The sequence below is a fragment of the Equus asinus genome, chromosome 2 (genome assembly GCF_041296235.1).
Source record: "Equus asinus isolate D_3611 breed Donkey chromosome 2, EquAss-T2T_v2, whole genome shotgun sequence".
NCBI lineage: Eukaryota > Metazoa > Chordata > Mammalia > Perissodactyla > Equidae > Equus > Equus asinus.
This window is the reverse complement of record NC_091791.1, coordinates 138,469,781-138,494,597: the sequence shown is the minus strand read 5'-3', so window position 1 is coordinate 138,494,597 and position 24,817 is coordinate 138,469,781. Positions and strand designations below refer to the sequence as shown.

Below are 24,817 nucleotides of genomic sequence, written 5' to 3'. Positions count from 1 at the left end.
AGCCCTGGGATGGTCTTCAAAGTACCACATTAAAGCTTTCTGGAATCTTAAAAATTAAAAACTTTTTGTAACCACACGTGACTTGATCTTTATCCTGAGGCCATTTGTTACTTTACGAATCCTTCACTGGCTAGAATTCTGCTTGAAAATCAAGCATCTTTCTTTCAGTGCATGTTTTTTCTTGTACTTTATCATAAGCAGCTAAAGGAGGCCTTGGCATTTAAAGCGGTCTGCCTGGAAATCTCCTTGGCTAGATCCACAAGTTCGTTCATGTTACCACAGGCAACAGTAATTAAACATTCTGCCAATATATAACCTAGGTTGCCTTTTCTCCAACCTCCCATAACAAACTCCTCACTGCTCTTCCAAGCTCCACCCACAAACAGTCTTTTTTCTGGTTACTGCCTGGCAGTAAAGTCAATAGCATGTTAGGCCATTGTTACAGCAACACTCCACATCCAGGTATTAATTTCTGTTTCAGTTACCTATTACTAGGAAATAAGCCACCTCCAAATCTTAGAGGCTTGAAACAACCACCACCATTTATCTGTTCATGATTCTGCAAAGGGCAGAGTTCGTTGGGTCAGCTCGTTTCTGGTCTATTTAGCATTAGCTAGGGAGGCCCAAATGAGGCTAAAAGATCCAAAAGGGCCTCTCTCCAGCAGGGCAGTTGCTGGTTTTCAAGAGTGAAAGTGGAAGCTGCCAGGCCCAGAACTGGAACAATGTCACTTCTGCTGCATTCTGTGGGTCAAAGCGAGTCCTATAACCCAGATTCTAAGGAAGGGGAAATAGATTCCGCCTCCTCATAAAGGGAGTGACATATGTTTACATGGCGGAGCGAATTGTTGGGAACCACCTGCAGACAATCTACCAGAATCCTTAAACTAGTACGTGTCAGAGCTGAGGCTAGAATATATTTTTCTGCCTTTCAATCCACTGCTTTTTTCATTCCACCCTATTTCTTACATACCACCATCGCTTCAGTGAGACGCAGGCTATCCCCAAGTCTTTATATTATATGAGTTAGACTCTCACTAACCATAAAGCTATTATTTCTTTGAGCCTCGTCATATACAATCAGTATATCATAATGTCTTATATTTGAAGAGGTGGCCAGAAGAGGAAAAAGATCTATCCGGAAAATCCAACACCCAAAGAATCAGCAAGAATAGAAAGAAAGAATAGGCAACATGGAAGATAGAAAATCATCAAGAAATAACTGAACACAATTTCTAGAACTGAAAACTATGAGTTTTTAGATTGAAAAGCCATAATAAGTGGAAAAACAAACAATCTCAAGGTGTGTTATCATGAAATTTCAGAACACTGGGTGGGGACAAGGAAAAGTTCCTGAAAGATTCCAGAGAGATAGAAAAAGGTCATATATGAAGAATAAGAAATAAGAATGGCATGATATTCAATACTCAGATCTCAGTTTCTAAATACTATTCCCCAGTAAAGAACCAGTTCTCCTGGAAGAAACACGTGGTTCCAGAGATGGGGCAGAGACAATACACGGTGAGCTTTGTGCTAAATGACTGATGGAAACATATCAAAAAGACATAAAAGCCAATTTAAAGGGTCTCTTACTGGTTAAAATTTGGGATAATTTGAACATCACATTGAGTAATGATAGGAATTGATTATATCACATTGAATAGTCTAAACCAATAGTTAAAAAATATCCAAAAAGAGGTGGGATAGGGAAACCTCTTATTCACAGAAGAATGCCAATGTTATAAATGTGTCAGGAAAAATAAATATAAAAGATCATTATTTTGCAACAGGAATTCTACAGCAGCCAAACTATAAATCAAGAATGCATGCATAATAAACATTTTTCAAAAATGCTGTTTATGCCCTGTGTGTTAGTTTCCCCGGGCTGCCATAGCAAATTGCCATAAACCTGGTGACTTAACAGAAATGTGTTACAGTTCTAGAAGCCACAAGTCTAAAATCAAGGTATCAGCAGGGTCACACTCCCTTTGGAAGCTCTAAAGGACAATCCTTCCTTTTCTCTCCCAGCTTCTGGTGGCTGTCAATATTCCCTGTGGTTGCATTACTCCAGTCTCTGCTTCCATCTTCACATGGCCTTCTCTGTTTCTGTGTCTTCCCCTCTTCCGTCTCTTATAAGAACACTTGTCACTGGATTTAGGACCAACATGGATAATTGAGGATGATCTCATCTTGAGATCTATAACTTAATCACATCTGCAAAGACCCTTTTTCCAGATAACGAAATACTCAGATTCTGAGGCTTAGGATGTAGACATGTGTTTTGGGGGCCACCATTCATCCCACTACACACCCTTTCTCAGGAGGCTTATGAATAATGTGCTCAACCAGGACAAGAGAATAAAGCAAAAATAGGAAGCATTGGATCCGGAAAACAGAGGATTCGATGCAAAAATAAGTGAACTGAATTCCCAGAATGATGAGGAAGAGAGAACTTGGAACAACAGCTGTGCAGAGCAACCATTCTAGGTGAGAGAAGAGGACTGAGGGTCTAGCAAGGACGCCTCAAAAAGAGTGGGAGGAAGCAACTACCCAAAGAGTTTGAAGGCACTGAGAAGAAATTAACAGCTTCATTGGATGGTTTGAAAATGCACTAGTGAGAGTGACGAGGAAAATTATCAAATGAAAAGCTCCAGGAAAACAAAAAATTATCGCCTCATGCTGTAAATTGAATGTTGGTATCCCCCCAAATTCATATATGGAGACCTAATGGTCCATGTGAGGGTGTTTGGAGATGGGGTCTTTGGGAGGTGATTAGGTCCGGAGAGCAAGGCCCTCCTGTGGGATGAATGCCCTTATAAAAGAGGTCCCAGAGGGCTCCCTCACCATTCCTCCGTGTGAAGTTATAGGGAGAAGATGGCAGTCTATCAAGAAGGAAGTGGGTTCTCACCAGAGCTTGATCTTGGACTTTCCAGACTCCATAACTGTGAGAAATAAATTTATGTTGTTTGTAAGCCATGCAATCTATGGTAGTTTGTTGTAGCTGCCTGAACAGACAAAGACACAATGTATGATATTCTCCAAATTTGACCACCATATTTTTCATCCCATATGCTCTTCTAGGACCCTGCTCTTCCCCATCAAGAGGAGGAGTGTATGCCCGATCCCCTTGAACCTCATGACCCGTTGTGAATTATTGACCAACAGAAGTCATGTTATGTGACTTCTGAGGCTGGATCATGAATGCATTTCTACCTTGTTTACTTGGGACATTTGCCTTGGAATCCAGCCACCATGCCATGAGGAAGTCCAAGCAGCAGCCTGTGGAGGGGTTCATGTGGAGAGGAACCAGGGTCCTTAGCTGACAGCCAGGACCAACTTGCGAGCTACGTGAGCCATCTTGAAAATGGATTGTCTAGCCTCTCCTTGAGCCGCCACAGCTGAGGCTGTGTGGAGCACAGACGAGCCTTCTCCACTGAGCTCTGCCCAACCTGCAGACTAGTGAGCAAAATAAATTCTTCTTGTTGTTTTAAGAAACCAAATTTGGGAGTGGTTAGTTCTGCAGCAATATGTAACCGAAACAGTTGTCATGAGAGGGCAATGTAAACACAGTACATTATTTGGCTCAGGTTGTGTTTCTATAGTCATAATTCTATAAATAATATTTAGAGAAAGTCATGTAGCCATTTTGAGACTGTGTGTGTCTGTATGCGAGGAGCAAAAGGCCTCGTTTTTCATAGTAGGCAATAGATAATATTCAAAACTGAAAAATTAAGGAAGATTAGTATCTTGTTTAGAAATATATTGGTGCAATCTCCACAAGAAATAGCTACAGGTGTTGAAAATGTTTGGCTTGGAAGCAGAAATTGTGGGTTTTGTGGATCAAGGTAACAACTCTCCAGGAGTGTGTGTGTGTGTAAGCTATGATAGAAAGTACAAATTCCCTACTCAATATACATTCTGCTCTTCTCTCAACAACAAAATCCAATTTTTTTTGAGTGGACAGCAATATATTCAGCTAAAAGATTACATTTTTCAGCTTCTTTTGGAATTAGGTGTGGCCATTTAACCCCGTTCTGGCTGAGAAGAAACCAAGGAAAAGTTAGGGAGGATTTCGAGAAAAGCTCTTTAAAGACAAAACACACAGTTGACATGGGTTTTTTGTTTCTGTTTTTGTTTTTGCCTTGAAACACTTTTTTCCCCTCACTCTTCCTTTGCCTAATACTTGATGTGATAGCGGAGCTCCCTCAGTTACCGTGGACCATGAGGAAAACTGGAAGATGGAAACTAGGCACAAGGATGGAAAATAAAAAAATCAAGGATGAAAACAAAGCTCGGAGCAACAAGTTATGAGGGGACTGTTTCCCTGGTGCATGTGAAACCATCCATTCAGCCCTGGACTGCTCTCCTCCAGATTTCTTTTACGTGAAAGAAAAAAATAAATTTCTACCTTTTGTAAATTACTTATTTCCAGTCTCTGTTACTAACAAACTAACTTAATCTGAGCTTATATAGAATTATATAGAATTCTTGTGTAGGCTTTTAGAACTATTCACATGTATAAGTTGTGATAAAATTAGAGAGAAAGGGAGGAAGGAAGGGAGGGAGGAAGGAGGGAGGAAGGAGGGAGAAGGGAGGAGGAGAATCAGAGAGAGTGAGTGAGTGAGTGAACAGGCATGGGGCTTTGGAGTGAACCAGTTCCAGGCTCTCCTTCTGTTTCTGCTTCTTCCTGGCCAGGTGAAACGTTTGAAAACCTCAGTTTTCTCACTTGTCATGTCACAGGACTATTGTAAAGATTAGAGCATGTACAAAAAGCACCTGGTATATTGTAGGTGCTGAAAAAACAGTGGCTAATTGATTGGCTTTTTGAGTGTTCTTGGTATCTAGTCCTGCTGTACTCATAGTAAGACCTCAATCAACCCTTGTTAAATTCAGGTATCATGACCAAACCACACAGAAGACTCTTCATGTGAACAAACCACAATTTCTATTTTGTTTTGAGATGTTTCCAGGGAAACATCTGTAGTGACTCCAACCTCTTTCCCAGCTGGTTGGCACCTGAGCTAACATCTGTTGCCAATCTTTTTTTTCTTCTTCTTCTCCCCAAAGCCCCCCAGTACATAGTTGTGTATTCTAGTTGTAGGTCCTTCTGGCTGTGCTATGTGGGACGCCACCTCAGCATGGTCTGATGAGCGCTGCCATGTCCGTGCCCAGGATCCGAATTGGCAAAACCCTGGGCTGCCAAAGGGGAGCACGTGAACTTAAGCACTTGGCCATGGGGCCAGCCCCTCAATTCGTTTTCTACAAGGCATCCAGAATGATCTTTCTAGGAAATAGTTCTGATTACATGACCCTCCCTGGAAACCCTTCTTAGCAGGGTCTGACCTGCCCTGACAGCCTCATCTCCCACATCTTCCCCTTCACTCCCACCATGCGCCACTCCCAGCACCTGCGTGCCTTTCTTTTTGCACTTTCCCACTTTCCTCATGCTGAACCCCACCTCCTCCTTCAAGCCTCAGAGCAAATATCATTTTCTCGTGAGGGAAAGCCTTTCTCAAGCCCTTCAGGCAGATTTGGTTCTAATCTGTTTCTCTTAGCTTTTCTTTTATATACCACTCCTCTCTCAGTTGTCACGTTGTGTTGTTATTTTTGTGTTTGTTGGTCTCTGCAACTAGGCAGGAGCTCCTTGGAGGCCAGGCATTGAGTTGTTGCCTGTTGTGCTGACGTTGTCTTACCCAGTACAGGCAACTACTGGATTTCTCTCCAGAAACGCATTACCTTGCCCTTATTCATACTTTTTTTTTTTTTTTTAAAGATTGGCACCTGAGCTAACGACTGTTGCCAATCTTTTTTTTTTTTTCTGCTTTATCTTCCCAACCCCCCCATACATAGTTGTATATCTTAGTTGCAGGTCCTTCCAGTTGTGGGATGTGGGACGTCGCCTCAACGTGGCCTGACAAGTGGTGCCATGTCCGCGCCCAGGATCTGAACGCTGAGCCGCCGCAGCGGAGCGCGCAAACTTAACCACTTGGCCACGGAGCCGGCCCCTCCCTTATTCACACTATAACTCACCTGGCAAAAATTAAAAGGCTGACAGTATCCAGTGTAGTTGGAAATAGGTGCAATGGGAATTCTCATGTTATTGGTGGGAAGGCAATTTAGCAGAATCTATCAATAAAGTGTCATTGCCATTTGATTCAGTGAGTTTGCTTCTAGAAAGCTCTTCCAAAGAGAGAGTGATACATGACCACAGCCATAGGTGTATGAGGACATTTATTGCAGCATTTTAAGGTGGAAACACTTTAAGTGCTCATCAATGAGCTAAATTAAATTAATTATGGAATTTCTGTGCTATGGAATGAAGCTGCTGAAAAGAATGGAGTAGATCAATATGTTCTGACATGAACGGATTTCCAAAATATAATGTTCAGTAGAAGAACAAGCAGAATGTGAGTGTAAAATTGTGTCTTGCTGGCATTCTGTTACAATATTGATATGTACAGCATGATGGAAAATGATTTGGCAACAAGTGTCCACCCCATCATAAGCCTTCTTATGTTAACTCCCTGGGACATTGGGATGCTTCCTGAGCTATAAGCATCTTAGTTCCTACCTCAGCACATTTTACTGCATTTTTACATTTTGGCAAGTCAGAGGATGAATATTTCAAATCCTATCAGCCTCTATTGTTTCTTCAAGCAGCATTTTCCACATAATTTGGCACAAAATATATACAAATACTTAGGTGCTAAGTATCTGCTATCAGTGGAAAAATCCTAATTCTGTAATAAAATATATATCTCTTAGCATTAGAGTATGCTCAAAATAGGACAGTATTTTTCATGTGAAAACACACACAAAAGAGATAGCTGCACTTTGAAAGTTTTCATCTTTATTAATTGTCCACTACATACATTTTGAGTGTGTCGAATATTTTTTAAACTTTGAAGACCTTATGTTGTCTGAGCGAAAAAAAGTCAATTAGAATAATATGACTAATTTGATTCTACTTATGTTAATATTTACATGTATGCACATTTACATATGTGTGTGGGTGTGTGCATATATTTGACACACATATGTAAGGATATACCCCAAACTGATATTGGTTACCTTTGGGGAAAGACAAAGATTGATGTATATGTGTAAAGGAGAATGTTCCCATTTTATTATATGCAAGTTTTATATTAGTTGATTTTCTTAACAGTGAACACATATTACTTCTATAATTTTAAAAATAGTTGAAAAAAGCAAAAAGATACACAGCTAGTGAAAAAAGGGCTTCCTTCTTACACATTAAGATTATAACAGCCTGTGCCAGGCTTTGGGGAAAACTTTAATCTTCCTGATGGTATTTTTCATATAGTTTATTAAAGAAAAGACAATTTTAAAAACCTATAGAGGAAAAGTTGGATAGCGTAGCACCCTCTGCTGACAAAGAAAACACCCAATATTGTAAAATCTCGTTTGATTTTGATTCCTCTAATCAGAATCTATGATAATACAACGTAGGCAGGGCCAAAGGTTACATATTTCATACAGCGTATGAAAAAAAAGGGTTTGCTAAGCAAATTAATATAATAAATAAGATAACTTGTGGCATGTGGTTTATGGGAAGGGTAGAGTAGACCTCTTTATTCATTAACCCTGTATCTTTATCTCATGGTAAGAGGACTGTCGATGTGTCAGGCTTCCCCATCAGACTGGGAGCTCCTGTTCATCTTTGCAACTCCAGTACCTTGCCCAGTGTGAACCCATCACAGCCTCTGCATCTTTACAGCCCTGACTTTGTTGGATTGCACTCTATTTCTGGGTCCTGTGCCAATCATCACAGATGTCAGGAGGCAGAGGGGCTGGTCCTAACTCCTATCCTAATTGGGTGTACTTGGACAAATCCCTTAGGCTCTCTGATTCTGATTCTTATGTGCAAAATGAGAAAATCTTCAAGTTCTCTTTTAGCTCTAAAACTCAATCCTTAATATGAAAACTTCATAGATTTAGGCACATTAATTGTATATATGCACATGCATGTTACTAAACATAAACTAGTTTTATCTATTCATTAAAACAGGCCCAATAGGATTCCTAAATGGAAGTACTTTGAATAACAACTTTCTCTCTCTATTAGATCAATAAATCGTTTTTATCAAATACGATTGACTTTCTTTCTCTGCATTCCATTTTTGTCCAAATTGGAAAGAGTATCCCTTGTGTAATTGAATATACCCATATAAAATTGTGGCTTTAATTCAGACTCTTTGAATCATGGGATCCCAGCATGTTTTTGGTTCCTAAGTTATTCAAATGTATAGCTGCGATTGAGAAAGATCACTTTAAAGTGAGATGAGGCCGTGTAGAATATTATCAAAATAAAAATAACAGGCAACTGTTGAATATCTCTAATATCACAAAAGAATTTAGATTTCCATAATGTGAGCCTGTGATAACATACTTGGGTAACTAGATATGGGGATTTACACTGGGGACACACGTATGCAGATGCTATGACTATTGATAGGGTACAAATATTCCTCCCCACTCTGTAAAGGGCCATTGGCAAAGGGCAAGCAGTATGGGGAAGGTTTTGTAATGTAGGAGGTCAGAGCTGGTGCAGGGATACCATAGGAAGACATCAGAAGTTGGGGGAGAACTAAGCGAGGTACCAAGGGAGGAGCCAAGGACACTGTGATTCATGAAAAAGTTCAAAGGTCAAGAGCAGAGTCTGAATAGGAGATGAAGTCGAGGTTCTGCAGCTGGAATGACACAGAGGCAAGTAGGAGGGAAGCAAGGACTGTGGTAGACAGGTTGCAGATGTGGCTGAAGTGGCATCCACTTGCCTCTGTGGCCCAAGGACAAGTGGATGAGGCTTGGCTGACACGTAGAGCAGACACTGATGCTAAGTCATCTCTGCCATTTCTTCAAACAACACTGCAAAAGAGAACAAGAACAAGAAGGAAGAAGAGGGGAAGAGGAAGAAGACAACAGTGGAGGGGAGCATTGTGAGGGAGGACACTGTGCGACTGTGACACAGAGAGACACGCACTGAGAGGTCTGTACTCTTGACTTAGGCATTGCTATAATTTCTTAACAACCCCTTGTTAGTTTCTGCAGCTGGGAGCTGGACATTTTAGCCCAGATCCTCTGTAAGTTCTTTGCCAGCTCTTAAATTCGTAAGGCCTTGCTGAAACAGAGTTTCAAATTCTGTAAGACTCCATTAAAACAATCACTGAAGGATTCATAATCCAACTTTATTACTCAGGCAGTAGAATTTTTGTTCAACTCCTTAATACTTTGGCATCTGGTGCTCCTGGGGCCCTTGATAAGAATCCCTGATTGCCTTCTAATAGGATGGATCTCAGGATTGTGGGAGAAGCAAAAGGTGAACAGACAGGAGAGCTGCTCTCATCAGCTCTAGTTGAAGTTTTTTTTTCTTTTCTTTTTTCAAACAAGAGGTTAGTCTTCTCCAAATCCCAATGCTCCACTCCCTAATTTGGAGATGAACCAGATGATTTCACCCGTCTTTCCCTTCTCTGGTTTCTATGATTCACTAGCTATAGCAACTAGGGAGGGGCAAAAAAACAACTCTAATAATCAGGTTATGTCACAGCTCAAAAGGAAAGAATGTAAGAAAAACTGTTAAGATTGTAAGAGAATGAAAAAAAAAATAACTCACAACACTCCTAACTCAGAAATCTTCCCCAAGTGGTCTCCCTATCTCCAGCACCCCCATCTTTCCTCTTTAAATATCAATTACATGAACATTGTCATTTATCAAGTATTTTACACATATTTTTCTAGGAAATTGATGAAATGCTTAATCTAGTACAGATAGAAGCTTAATTGGTTTTGATCACCTGCTGCCAGTATCTGTCTGCTGCAAAAATCAAGGAACACTCAAGACAAATTCACTCAGTTTAAAAACATCGAGTATCCACCATACGCCAGGCACCAGGGCAGGACTGTGTAACAGATGCATAATAGGAAAAAACATGCTAAGTCCGGCCTCAAGGTCTAGTGGGGGTACATAAGCAATTATAATTTGACAAATGTATCAGAAATAGAGTCAAACTGCTAAAAGAATGCCTAACTCTGTGAGGGGCAATAAACCATCAGAGAAAGGAAGTAAGGCATTTCATCTTGGTCAATGCATTTACAATCACTCCTAGCTGTTTGAAGTCATTGCGCAACCATAAAAGAGGAAATGTATCGCACACCAACGGATTCTATTTCTGCGGAAAGTGTCAGTGTAGAGAGGTGTGGCCGTTAATCTTTAAACAGACCGTTCCAGTATAAAAAGAGGTAAAAAGAATTAGTCACCGGAGAAGGTATATATTGATTTGATTAATGCCACCATTGTGAAATATTTTTGGAACTCCTCTACTTAGGTATTACCCTCAGATCCAAGGTGGATCCTGGCCCCTTGAGAGGAGTCTTGAGGAAGAGCTAAAGGTCATTCTGAGCCAAGGCTCGTGACCAAGAGGGAAAAGGATAGTAGGAGGAGAGGATACTGCCACCTGGGGTTAAGTATACATGAAGCCATATCAGCCCTCACTTGATTACATTGTTCAATGGACTCAGCAGTATTTACTTTTCAGTTTTAAGGAAATTCGATCATTCTGATATGAGGTCTGAAAGGCATATCTATCAGTCCAATAAAGCTTTCAGAGTTCCTCAGACACTAAATATTCAAAATCATGTAATGCTATTTAGGAGTAATTAATTTTTTTGGTGAAAATGTCCAAAAATATAGTGGACTGAAATGGAATCTTCAATAATGACATATTTTTTTTGGATGAGGTACTTATACACCAAAGACGGTCTCAAAAAACCAATACCCCATTGGTAAAAGAATAGCCAAGTTTGCTGCAGTTTCCAATGAATGACATCAGCCTGGCATAGGTCACCATCAAAATGGATTCAGTTACCACCATCAATCCCTTTCCTCTTCCAGAGCCAGTGGCATTCCTGTGGGTATTGTGGAGAGCTGGAACACACTCCAGGCAGCTGAAGAGGAAAAGCAGGAGGCACAGAGTTAGTGGATGCAGAGTCAGTTCAGAGTCACCCCCAGCCCGTGCTCACAAGGGCTGACCACTCTTCTGGGGCTGAAGTTCTTCTTCCTTCATAAACAGAAATAGTTTAGCAGAACGTTAATATTGTTTCTGCTAGTGGTTTAACAAATTAGTCTGTTAATAAGTTATGTACATAATAAAACTTTCTGCCTTGTATTGTTAACAAAAAAACATGATAGGGCCAGACCCCTGGCCTAGTGGTTAAGTTTAGCATGCTCCGCTTCAGTGGCCTGGGTTCAGTTCCCGGGTGTGGACCTACGCCATTTGTCGGTGGCCATGCTGTGGTGGCGACCCATACACAAAATTGAGGAAGATTGGTAAAGATGTTAGATCAGGGAGAATCTTCCTCAGCAAAAACAAAACAAAGCAAAACAAAACAAAACAAAAAACCATGAAGCCTTCATACTTTTGATATCAAACTGAAAAGGAATGGGTGGGGGACATGACCTGAGATCCACATAGGGTGGCAAAGCTGGTCTCCACATTACTATTAGCTTTAACTGGTTAAGCCCACTATTTTCTCTTTTTTTTTTTTTTTTTTTGCTGAGGAAGACCTGCCCTGAGCTGACATCTGTGCCAATCTTCCTCCATTTTGTATGTGGGACACCTCCACAGCATGGCTATTGAGCGGAGTAGGTCTGCACCTGGATCTGAACCCACAAACCTGGGCCACCGAAGCCGAGCATGTGGAACTTTAACCACTCAGTTGTGGTGCTGGGCCCCCAGTGCTCTCTTTCGAGGCTGTAGTATCCATTTTCAACATTTCAACATTAACATAAATATCACACAAACATTAAAACATTCTGGGGAGGAGCTCACAGCATGACTTGCTGGGATCCTGAAGCCCCTGAAAGGAGGGCAACTTAGGTTTCAGTTTGGGCATCTGGCTCAGCTGCTTGGCTCACGTTATTTTTCTTTCCTATGCCCCAGAGTCCAAATTTTAAAATGTTAGGAGAGAGACCAAATAGGCAAAAGTAGCATTTAAAGAGTTACCCACCCTGTTTTAAGTGAGTTTCTTGGGAGGACTCCAAACTGTTTTCCAGATTTAGAGTGCACTTCCCAATGATATCGTTGGAATTTATGATAACTTTTACAAAGGAAACCTTACCCCATGTAGCCATAGAGGAAGGAGAGGCATCTGAACAGCTTGTATGAGGGTCTGTAGTACTTATCACCCTATTTCTGGCTCGTCCAATTCCAGGAGGTTTCAGATCTGCACCTTCTATCTCATTGGCTTGGCCACGTTCTCACAAATGAGGCAGGCATATTTGGTCCCACAGAAACAAAGGTGACAGATTGCCAAGTAAGATTGATGACGCAACCTCAGGTTTAGGTTGAAAAATACCCTCTCCTATCTCCCTGGTCTCAGACTTCCCTGGTTTCTATTCTGCCCCCCCAATCTATCCTACATATTACAGCCATCCTTTCCATTATACAAGCTTAACTGTGTTGCCCACCTCTACTGCCACCCCCCATTAAAAAGCCTCTGATTACTTCCCATCTCAAGACAACACCCACAGTCTCTAAGAAGGCACCCGGGGCTTTTTATTGACAAGTTCTCCCCAGCACCCTTTCTTAGGCTCCTTTTGGTCCCTTTAGCATAGGCATCCCGGCCAGGTCTTAGCCACACTGGATGTCCTACTGTCCCAACACGGTAGGCATGTTTGTACCTCTGCAACATCGATTATACGTGGTGCCTCAGCCTGAAATTTCCCTTCCAGTATGGCAAGCTTCTTTCAAGGTTTAGCTCAAATGACCTCTCTCATAGATTCGATCTGACAATACTTCACATTTATACAGTGACTTGCAGTTTAAAAAGAACTTTTAGGTCCATTATGTACTGGAAGGCCACTAGAGCCTGTAGAATGTGCTGAGAAGGCACAAATATCTATATTTTACAGGTGAAAAGACCAAGGCTCAAAGAGGGGAGAAATATGGCCTTACAAATGGTGGAGCTGAGAGTCTAACACAACGCATCCTTCTGCAACTTTGCCTCTTCCAACAAACTCCAGCTCTGGGCTGCCTACTTCTAAGACGCAACCTCTCCTACTTCTCTCCAGGTTGCAACTGACAGTCTTAACATTCTGAAGACTTCCCAACTGACAGACGTGAATTCACTCCAGCACAGGCTCCAGCGGGGCAGAAGGCTTGGCTGACAGCAAACTCAGCACTCCTTTGTATGCAAAATGACATTTTGGCCTAGGGCACTTCCTAAGTTACACAGTCCTTGCTCCTTAGGAGTAAAAGTTTTCAGGCACTAGAGTGTAGCATTAAAAAAAAGCCAAACTGAATTAGGGACTGACCGACCACTTTATTAGCCTCCCAACATGCACACATACCCGGAGACGGTCAAGCCTAATGCACTGTGATTTCAGTTTTCTTCACCCTCTTTCTGAACTCGGAAGAACTCATCTCATCATGAAATTTTATGAGGCTGCATATTGGCAGTGGACAGAGGCTATTCCCAGCTGCCCATTGTGGCACTTGGGAAACTAGAATTTGCATCACTTTCAGTGAGGCAGAGGACAAACATTATACTTGCAAAATGTATTCAATTATTTATCTTTCACATTAGTAAAACTACTGTTTGCATATCGTTGGGACCCCTTACTAAATAGTTAAAAATAAAACACAAATTCCATAAAATGCATTCTCTCTCTTAAGTTGTATAGAAACGTTAACTTTCTCATTCAAGTAAATAAAGAGATTGTAATGACTTGATCATTTATTCTGGACTCAAGATTTCTCGCTTTTTTTTTTCCTGAGGAAGATTCACCCTGAGCTGACATCCACTGCCAATCTTCTTCTTTTTGTATGTTAGGTGCCACCACAGCAGGGCCACTAACAGGAGTGGTATGGTTCCGAACCTCGGGTTCCACCAGGAACCGAACCCAGGCCACCAAAGCAGAGTGTGCTGAACTTAACTACTGGGCCACCAGGGCCCAGTCTCATGGAGGATTCTGCAGTCAGTAAGACTGTTCCCTGGACACAATATCCTCTTTTATTTATTTGGAGTCTCATCTAACAGGCTAAAACTGAAAAAAAAACCTTATAGTTTCAGGAGCCTAAGTTGGGTAGAGGTTTGTGGAAAGACCTGTTTGCAAACTATGGAGGGTTTGTGTTTCCTTGATGTTGGAGAACATCACCTACCGGGGAGGCCTTGAGTTGTGTAAATGAGCGGGCTGCTTCTCAGCTTGCCAGTGGTTGGCCACAGGGCTCTCCCTTTGATAAGATAAGGATTTTTTTTTGTTTTTGGCTGCCCCAGGAAGAATCACAGACTACATGTTCCTGTCCACACAAGTTCTGGCTGCCAGGTAGGATGTTTTTAAGAGGTTTTGCAACATGGTATCTTCCAAATCGTTAACTCTAACCTGAATTTGTGCTTCTTTTGTTGCTCTTAGATGAGATGGAGTAATATTAAATGGGTTAGACATTATTGTAAAAATGTATCCCAAACATAGAGAAAGCTCTTCCTTTCTTGAGGGGTGACTGGTGTGGCCTTTAATAAGTTTTTAAATTTCTTTTCTTGTGCAGGGCTCATAGCGGCCCATAGACTTGCCCTTGTAAGTAGGGAGGTCTAAGATTGAGGTGGAGACAACCTAGTTACATGCTGGTATGGGGGCCCAGGGCAGGCTGCCCTCAAATATCCCACAACAGTATATAGATTTTTTTCTTTTCTTGAAAGATTGGCCCTGAGTTAACATCTGTTGCTAATCTTCCTCTTTTTTTTTTTTTCCTCCCCAAAGCCCCAGTACCTAGTTGTATCTCCTAGTTGTAGGTCATTCTAGTTCCTCTATGTGGGATGCTGCCACAGCATGGCTTGATGAGTGGTGCATAGGTCCGTGCCCAGGATCCGAACTGGCAAACTCTGGGCTGCCGAAGTGGAGCACGCAAACTTAACCACTTGGCCACGGGGCCAGCCCCAGTATATTGATTATTTTGAATTAAAGTTACTTGAGGAGCAAAAATGGCGTTCTGACCCTTCTATCTCCGTTCCCCCTGAAAGCATGAAATAAATCTCCCACGTGAAAGGTACTCTCCTTTCATCCTTATCAGCAGAGCTAGGAATTCAGGGCCTGGAAGCTTGTATAAACAAACCTTACTAATTTACTTCCTGAAGCCTAAACTCTGCTTAAATTCCTTACTAATCACATATCTCTAATCTAAAGTTCTTTGTCCTGTCATTCCTCACAAATTTACTGTTTCTTTGCATAAAAGATATATATATGGTCTGCTTTGTTCACTCTCCGAGCATCGTCTCTCTCCATCATCTCCAATACGTACGTATCAAACTAGGTTTTCCTCCTGTTTGGGTCTGGTGTCAATTTTATTATTAGTCCAGCCATAAGAACACAAGAAGGGAAGAAAGGGGATTGTCTCCCCCTAGACATGTGTATGGGGAGCTCATAGGTATCAGCCCAATTTAATACGTATTGTTGGAGCATCTGGAGTTGGCCTAGCCCTGTGCTTGGTCTTGGGTTAGACACACAGCTGTATAAAGACACAAACATTGCCTGGGAGGAACTTAAAATCTGTTTAGGGATGTACACAAAGTACTTGAAAGAGAATAATGTAGGATAATATCTGAGACTTAGAGTCTGTGCTGTTACAATAAGTACGGTAGGAATTTAGAGGAGAAAAGCCTTTCAGGAGTTTGAGTTGTAAGGAAAGTTTCATGCCCCAGATCCTAAAAACAGGAATCCCTGATTTCCCTCCATTTCACTTCAACACTTTAGTCTTTATGCCTGATTGATTGATGGATCCAATAGCCTTTTACTCCCAGTCTTCACCCTCCTTGACGTGCCTATAGTACCTGACACTGTGAATTACGCCCTTTTTACAGAGTTTTTATTGTGAAATAATCTCAAATTTATATAAAAATTACAAAAATAGTACGTATAGCTATTACATAGCTTTCATCAAGACTCTCTGTTCACACTTCTCTGCCCAAATCCTGCAGTTTGAGAATAAGTTGCAGACACGATGCCCCAGGACCAATCTATACTTCAGCGTTTATTTCCTAAGTACAGGGGCAGGCTCTGACAAAACCACAGCAAAATCAGGAAATTAATACCGACACATTACTACCATGCAATCCACAAACTCCATTCAAGTTGTGCCAATTGTTCCAATAATTCCCGTTAATGGACTAGAATCCAAACCAGGATCGCGAGTCACAGTGAATCCTTAAGTGAAACAGTCCTACAGTGTTTCCCTGTCTTTCACGACCCTGACATTTTTGAAGATTGTTGACCAATTACTTTCTAGACTAGTGCCTCAACTTGTGTTTCTCTATTTCCTCATGATTTATGCATATCTGGCAGGAATATACCACAAAAGTGATGTTGTGCTCTTCTTGGTGCATACCAAGAAAGACACATTGTTGATTTGTCTTATTAATGGTGATACTAATTTTAATCACTTGGTTAAGATAGTTTCTGCATGGGGCCGGCCCCATGGCCGAGTGGTTAAGTTCATGCGCTCCGCTTCAGTGGCCCAGGGTTTCACCGGTGGATCCTGGGCGCAGACATGGCACCGCTCATCAGGTCACGTTGAGGCGGCATCCCACATGCCACAACTAGAAAGACCCACAACTAAAATATACAACTATGTACTGGGGAGATTTAGGGAGAAAAAGCAGGAAAGAAAAGATAGTTTCTGCCAGGTTTCTTCAGCATTAAGTAAATAAGTATGTTATACTCATTAATAATAACAACTATGTTGTAGGGAGATTCTTCAAGACAATGTAAATATTTCTATTTGCCATCAAATTTTCACCCACCACATTTAGCATCCTTTGATGATTCTTAGCTAAATGATTATTACTATAACGGTTGCAAATTGGTGATTTTTCTAATGCCATCATTCCCTCTAGATTTACTGGTTGGCATTCTCCTGTAGAACAGAGTATTCTCTTCTTCCCCATTTACTTATTTATTCATTGATATCAGTATGAGCTTGTGGATTACTAGTTTGCTCAAGGATTACAACCCATTACTATCATTATTTCATGCTGAAAGTTTCTGAGACCTGGCAACTCCTTTAGGCTAGCTCCTGTGTTCTTTCGACATGCACCCACTATTCTTTGAGCACTTTCTTCCTTTCTGGTGCAAGACAAGGTTGTAGGTTCATCTTGTATTTTCCCTGCCCCAGTCTTGGAATTAGTAATTTCTCCAACGACCCCTGATTTCTTTTAGTGAAGAATGAGATTTAGAAACCAAGATCTGGGTGCTAGGTGTGCTCACTGCTACTAGAGTATCATTGCTTCCAGACCCTATCAGCAGAACTAGGAAATAATGTATGCACATGTACACAGACACAGGTACATCTGTTTCTCCATCTCTATGTATATATTAAGTACCATGAGCTCATTCTGATACTTCCAATTCTAATCCAACACCACAGAGTTTATTCCTGCCTTTCTCTTTCCCATTATTCTCAATGTATTTATTTGCTCAATTAACCTGGGATGTAACCAAACTCCCAGCCCCTTGCCCCAAATGAAGGGCAAGTAGAGGAAAATAAAGAAAGGAAAGGCCAGCTTGGTCCCAGACATGCCAGCCTGTTTCCTGGTGTATCTGCCTAAATGCGGGCCCCCAGCCTTCCTATCTATTTCTCTCCCCTAAGTTGCAGACCCACATTTTCAGTCTATAGTTTCTGTAGGACATCACCTTAATTGTACTGCTGACATCTGGTTAAAAACATTAACTAGTTGTCTTTTCATCTCATCCATATTCTTCTTATAACATTTTTACTTAAGTCAGTGGTAGGACTCAGGCTGAAAACTTCAGTTGTCTTAGAAACTTCTCACTTCATAATTCCACACATGCAAGCTACTTCATACGCTGTGACCTTTAATTCATCTTTGTATTCCCAACACCTAGTGTCCCAGTTGTGACTCAATGTTATATAAGGTAAATGTTCTTTTTTTTTAATTCTTTGAGATGTATATGGAGTTCTAGACCATTATTTCATATCAACATCTTTTTTTTTTTGGCAAGGAAGATTCCTGCTGAGCTAACATTTGTTGCCAATCTTCTTCTATTTTGTATGGGGGATGCTGCCACAGCATGGCTTGTTGAGTGGTGGGTAGGTCTGTGCCTGGGATCTGAACTTGTGAACCCCGGGCTGCCGAAGCAGAGCATGTGAACTTAACCACTAGCCTACCGGGCCGGCCCCTGAGGTAAACATTCATTTTCAGGGTAGGGTCAAATCTGATAGCTGCTAATGGCTTTCCAATCTACACCTTTTCCATCACCTGCTATTTGTATAGTTAACATCTCCTTGCCATAAGTCTTTCTCCTCTCTAAATAATCCTTTATATTGTTAACTTTCCTGAAATTGATGTTATTTTTCTCAAAAAGTCTTCAATGTCTCCTGTTTGCCTTCAGAATCAAATCAAATTCTCTGGGAATAACAGTCCATCCCTTCCACTATCAAGCTCTAATTTACCTCTTCAACTTCATCTTCCATTTATCATCTTTTGCCCCCATGCTTGTTACACGAGCATATTTGCCATTTCCTAAAACCAGCACTTTTCATATGGTTTTCCCTCATCCTGCAATGCTCTGCTTCCTTTTTGTTCATATTAATATTGTACCTGTCTCTCAAATACAGCTTAAAGGTCATTTCTACCAGGAATTTCTCTTACTGCCAAGCATCCTTCTTATTCCTATACATTACTGTGCCACCTGAACATTCTGCTCTGTATTATAGCCAACTGTGCATATCTGGCTCCCCAACTAGATTAGAAAATACCCTTAAGGCAGAAACCAATCTTATTTATCTGTAAATCCCAAGGGATTCGTATGATGTATTACATCCAATAGATGTTCCAAAATGCATTATCAACAATAGAGGACAGGCAAGTTTTCGACAGGTGATAACAAATCCAAGCAGAGGTAGCTTCATGTGCAAAAACATGCAGGCAGGGACAAGAATGGCTAATTCACGTGTTGGTAGAGCCTGACTGGAGCAGATGCTGCATTAATGCAGTGCTTGAAAGAGACCTGAAACCCCTGGCATCAGTATGGCACTGCCTTAGTGGAGTGTGACTCTTTAAGATTAACATGCACATACTCTCCTATGCTGTATGTTTTGGGGTAAGCAAAATCTAGGATAGGGAGTACAGAAAAGATTTCTTTTTCCCCTCCAAAAAATGTATATTCTCAAGAAAAGGGAAGGAGTAATTCAATTAACTAATCACAGACTCTAGGTTTCTTCACTTTCAAAACAGCCATTAATTTACACTCAGAATGCCCTCGTCCCCAGTTCCTTAACCAGGTTATCCCATGCATGTACAGCAATAAAAAACAACTCTTTTGTACTTCCTTGCTTGATCGCTTTCTAACAGTAGCTCATATGTTGAAAGTAAACATATATGCCAAGGCGACCCCTTAACTGTTTGAATCTTCCTATTTGATGAGGGAATCTAGAGACCTGGCCTAGAAATATACATCTTGGCCTCGACTCTTTCAGTAAGCTTTGCTCAGCAGATCAGACCCAAACCCCAGAGGCTTCTGAGTTCAAAACTCAAATTATCAACTATCTTTGACGTCGACTGTTTCTGTCTCATATTTAACACATTGGTAATAAGACATTTCAGAAGAAAGTATCCTTTCTTTTCTCTCCATCCTACACCTAATTCTTCCTCTATATCCCTAAAATGTTTATGGCATTTGTGGTGGTTTAAAAAATGTTTACAAATTAATTTTATATTTCTCCTTTCAAGAGGTGGAGCTTGAGTGCAGACTGTGATTTACTTCTAACAAGAATGTGGCAGAAGTGACACTATTTGACTTCCAAGACTAAAAGACACTGTGGCTTCCTCACTCTCTCTTGGATTGCTCACTGGAGTAAGCCAGCTGCCGTGTCACAAGGACACCCAAGCAGACCTATGTAGAGGTACATGCAGGATGAGTCTTCCTGCCAACAACCAGTGAGAGACTGAGGACTTTCGCCAGCACCACGACTGAGCCTTCTTGGAAGCAGATGCTCCAGCTCCAGTCAAACCTTCAGATGACTGCAGCCCTGGCCAACAGTTTGACTGCAACTTTAGGAGACCTTCAGCCAGAGGCACCCAGCGAAGCTGCATCTGGACTCCTGATTCACAGAAACTCTGAGATGATAAATGTTTGCTGTTTTAACTAGCTAAGTTTTGGGGTAATTATGCAGCAACACATAAGCAATATTGCATCCAAACCCAGAATCCAAGGAAGAGAAATGGTGAAAGGAAATGAACACTTTAATTGAACTCTCTTCCTACTCTAACCACACTCCTCTTCCTACTTTCTCAAGGAGGAACACAATTATTTACCTGGTATCCCAAATGAGAAACCTAGAAGTCATATTTGACTCTACCTACCTAGTGTATCACCAAGTTATTTTCTTCTCCTGTCGCTTGAGCCTCTCCTTACTCTTACTGCTTTATATCAAGGCCTTTACTATTTTTCAGTTACTACAACACAGCCTTTCTAACTTTTCTATTTCACCACAGTCTTTCCCAGCTCCATTCCATTCTCTAGACTAATGCCAACAATAACTTTTTCAAAAACATATCTGATTCATCTGAATCATATCTGATTCATTAAAATTCACTACTAGTTGCCACATTGCAGAGGACAAAATTCAAATGTCATAGCATGGCATGTCTGCTCCTGTCCTATAGCTTTTTCTCTCATCTCCCATGTTCACAGCCTATAATCTGGCCATCTTTCACCTTTGCATATGCTGCTTTCTTTCTGTGTGGAAGATCTTTCATTCTTTCCTTATAACTCCTTTTCATATTTCTTTAAAAGACTCAGCTCTAGCTCCATCTCAGAAAACATTCCTTAATTATTAAGACCAGGTTATGACTTTCTTATATTACTTTATCAAAGCACTTATCACACAGATCAGTACTGTGTCCTCCACTAGACTGTGAGCTCCTGGAAGAAGAAATCTATCCCTGAAACCTAGACATTCATATATTCAACCTCTATCTACTAAGAAACTACATGACAGACACTATGTTAGGTGTCTGTTACATAATAGTGAACAAAACAAATATGCCCCCGCCCTTGTACAGCTTGTAGTGTATTCAAGAAGAATTTCGATAGTAAATGAAAAAAAATATTGTGATATGTGGAAAAAGAATGCTATGAGACAGTAACATTGGGGACCTACTGTAGATTGCATGGCACATGGATGAACTAAAACATCTACTGACTTAAACGTTTTCCAAGAGGTATACATAAATTACACCTTTAGCATGGAGGGGTAAGTGGGCCAGGTGCATCACATCCTTGCCAACACTGAGTCTGTTTTGTTTTTTTCCTTAAAAGAAAATCTTTGCTCGTATTGTCAATGTCATTTTGTTGCTTATACACTCTCAGTACTAAAAATCAAGAAAAAGAACACAAGATACGTTCAAATATACATCAAGAGAAAAATGCTTGACTAAGCACAAGTGAAAAACTAAGACCAGCTTTATATATATTATCAGGGTTACTCAAATGTTTGGCTAAGATTATTTCAAAATAATCATTTGCAAGATCACACATTTTACTAAGTAAAAAGTAGTATTAAAAAAGTGAAAGTCAAGTCTTTGTGGTATCCAGAAGTCTGAAGAAATCACTGTCTAGCTTTTTGAAAAGAGCAAATTCCAAGGGAATCCCTGCGTCTCCCTTCACTCACTGCCAAATGATTCACAACTAAAACACTCTGGGATATGGGAGTATGCAACCAAGCTAAAAACATTGAGCTAAACAGAAAGCTCAATGCTTCGAAAAGGGAATGGCAGGACGGGAAATTATTATTAGAATACATAAAACAATTTTACTAATAATTACTCACTAATTAAAAAATTTACAACTGACCAAAAAAAATCAAAAGAAAAAAAACTTAGGAGTTGAAGATAAAAATATTCAACTGTTACTTAATAATAGTGAGAACATTTCTAGGACTAATTTCTTATACTAATGTAAAACACATAAAAAAATTCCAAAAGCAAAGCAAATATTGCCTTGGATTATAAGATTTGTATTTTACAAATGACACATATTTCTGAAAACTTTAGTGCACTTTAAAGAACAGGATACAAAAATTAAGTAAGTCCACTCCTTAAGTCCAAATTGACTACAGTAATTATCAGCTGATCATGCCCGTTTCCAAATTCATCTATGTGGTCCTGGAAAATTTAAATGAACTAGTATAGATGAGGAAAAAATAGCTTATGTTTTACCATATGTTAGATGAAATAATGAGATTTTTCTGGAAATCATGCTCACCTCTTTGCTTTCAATAGTACATTTCAATACTCACCTAGAATTTGATCCAAGAGGAAGAGGCATTCGTCACCAAACCAGTTACACCACAAGTTTTCTGGTTTTTGTTTTGTTTTTTGTTTTTTTTTTTTAACAAACTGATGGTTACCCAACAAGAAATTGTTAACTTGTGACTGTGTAGAGGCAGGGAGTTTATTTTTAATTTTAGTTTTTGGCTCCTGCAATGGAATTTCACCAAGTTTTTAAAGGTATTAACTTTATTAACCTGCAACAATCATTTTAAAATAGTATATAAAAACTGTCACAATAGATCAGAAACAAGGTTTACATTGCTCAAAATTCTGACAGTGGCAAGATTTAACGTTTTGAGCCAATCTCAAAAGACTGGTGATATAACCCAAATTATTAACATAACATACAATGATAAATATTGTTCTTGAAAAAGCAAATTCTTATTTATGATTTTTGGAAAAGGTCAACTACAAAAGTATTTTACTTCTCTACATAGTTCCCTGTCATGGTAATGTTAAGACATATCTAGACTTTCCTCAAACGTCAAGTATTAAGAGTATAATATTCTATCTGAGTTGAAACATTCCTTCATACGGCCAATATGCTTTTTCAAGGCACTCTAAGAACTCTCAAGGACACTAAAAGAAAAACGTTCATCTTGTCTACTAATCTTTTAGGTTTATTTCCCCTCAAGCTTTTCTAAATTCAACACTGTTATAACTGGTTTTTCTTCATTTTCCATGGTAGAGTCCTTAAGTTATTTTTCTTTTATTTGGAGCCACTCCTTCATTTTCAACTTGCTGAGCAGGCAGGCTTTTGGTTTCCATGGAAACTGGATTCCTGCGGCTGCGTGTAGGCATTCTCGTTCCACCAACCTAAGAGACGAAGCAAAGAACAGAATAGCTTAACACGTTTACAACGTATATAAATATGTATATAAATATGTATTATTTACACATTACACATGGACTAATTACTTTGTGAATGGTCCTTTACATATTTTTAATCCCCAGCCACCTGGCTGCTTCTGAACAAACTTTAATCTGACAGTCTTAAAGTACTAAAGTTTCACATAACAACCAAGGAAGGAGACAGGTGAGGGCAGACGGAGAGAAGTGAAGGGGGAAAGCACTCTCTGTGTTAAATTTGGAAGAGGGTGAAATGTTAAATTAGATAATGAGGGAATGACAGGGCTTTGAGCAATGTGTTTGCAATATTATGAAGCTAAAGGGCAGGAGAAAGGAAGAAACGAAAAATAAGAATGGAGGGAAAGGAGACACAAGAAGGTCAGAGGTGACAGAGGGAAAAGAAATTACGAAACGGAGAAAGAGACAGAGTGAGGAAAATAGAAGAGTCCAAAAGAATGAAAAAAAGTAAACATGAAGAAAAGAGAAGAGAACCCAAGTAGAAAGGAAAAATTGAGTGGCTGAAAGAAAAGATTCTTGAAAGAAAGAAAGAAAAGAAGAAAAAACTAGGAGACTACAGAGGATGGGAAAAGAGGAAGAAGGGAAGTCGGGAAGAAACTTTGCTAGAGTGCTGGTTCTACTTCATGTCTACTTTTCCTCAGCACAAGTTGCTAGTCATCCTCACTTTCTAGCTCACACAGTCTAGAGACGAGAGAAGGTGTAGTCTTAGGATACAACCCCTTGCTAGTTATAGTCCTGCTGAAGATGAGATCTGGAAATGCTGTTATCTCCTTGGCTGCTGAGAGAGAGACCATAAAGGTTTTTAACGGGGTAATGGAGAAAGCTGGGCCTCGCAGACAAGGACCAAAGCTGTATAGCCTGAAACTGTTTCCTCAGAACCTGTCAATATCTGTCTCTATTTTCCCTAGCCACCTGGCACCCTTTCTGTCTCTTCACATCTTGTCCAGTGAATGCCAGACCTGGGAGTGATGGGTGATCCTGTAACTCCAAGCACGCTGTCTCATATTCCTAATACAACAGACATATTATTAGCACTGCTCCAAGGGGCTACTGGCTCACTAAGAATGAATCAGGGGCCGGCCCCGTGGCCGAGAGGATAAGTTCGCGTGCTCTGCTTCAGCGGCCCAGGGTTTCGCGGTTCGAACCCTGGGTGCAGACATGGAACTGCTCGTCAAGCCATGCTGAGGCAGTGTCCCACATGCCACAGCTAGAAGGACCCACACCTAAAAATACACAACTATGTACCGGGGGGCTTTGGGGAGAAAACGGAAAAATAAAATCTTTAAAAAAACAAAAGAATGAATCAGACTTCAGCTACCCTCACTGAAAGGGGATCTTGTCTTTTTAGGGGCATTTTTTGGTTTACAATTTGATGACTAGAAAAGACAAACCTGAGTTGGGAACTGAGTCTGCCAATCTGTCTGAAGCTGATGAACTTTTATAACATATTGATTAGAAAAGTGCTGTGATTTTTAGACTATCTATACCACTCCCCACTCAGCTGGTATTTACTATAAAAGTACACTGACCAGACTAATTATCGTTGAGGAGAGCAAAAATTTTGAAACTTCCATTGCGAGATTATACATGT

At 40.4% G+C, this 24,817-nt stretch overlaps 1 protein-coding gene across 4 annotated transcripts in view; it reads right to left on the bottom strand.

Moving 5' to 3' along the window:
* Positions 1-22,527: 22,527 nt before the first annotated feature.
* ICE2 (interactor of little elongation complex ELL subunit 2) overlaps positions 22,528-24,817 on the bottom strand; it is a 65,142-nt gene continuing 62,852 nt past the window's right edge. For all 4 annotated transcript variants that reach the window (XM_044764777.2, XM_014851034.3, XM_070500614.1 and 1 more), the window contains one exon: positions 22,528-23,175. In XM_044764777.2, the coding sequence (XP_044620712.2) occupies positions 23,053-23,175 (123 nt within the window). In that variant the 3' untranslated portion in view covers positions 22,528-23,052. The remainder of the gene's footprint in view (positions 23,176-24,817) is intronic.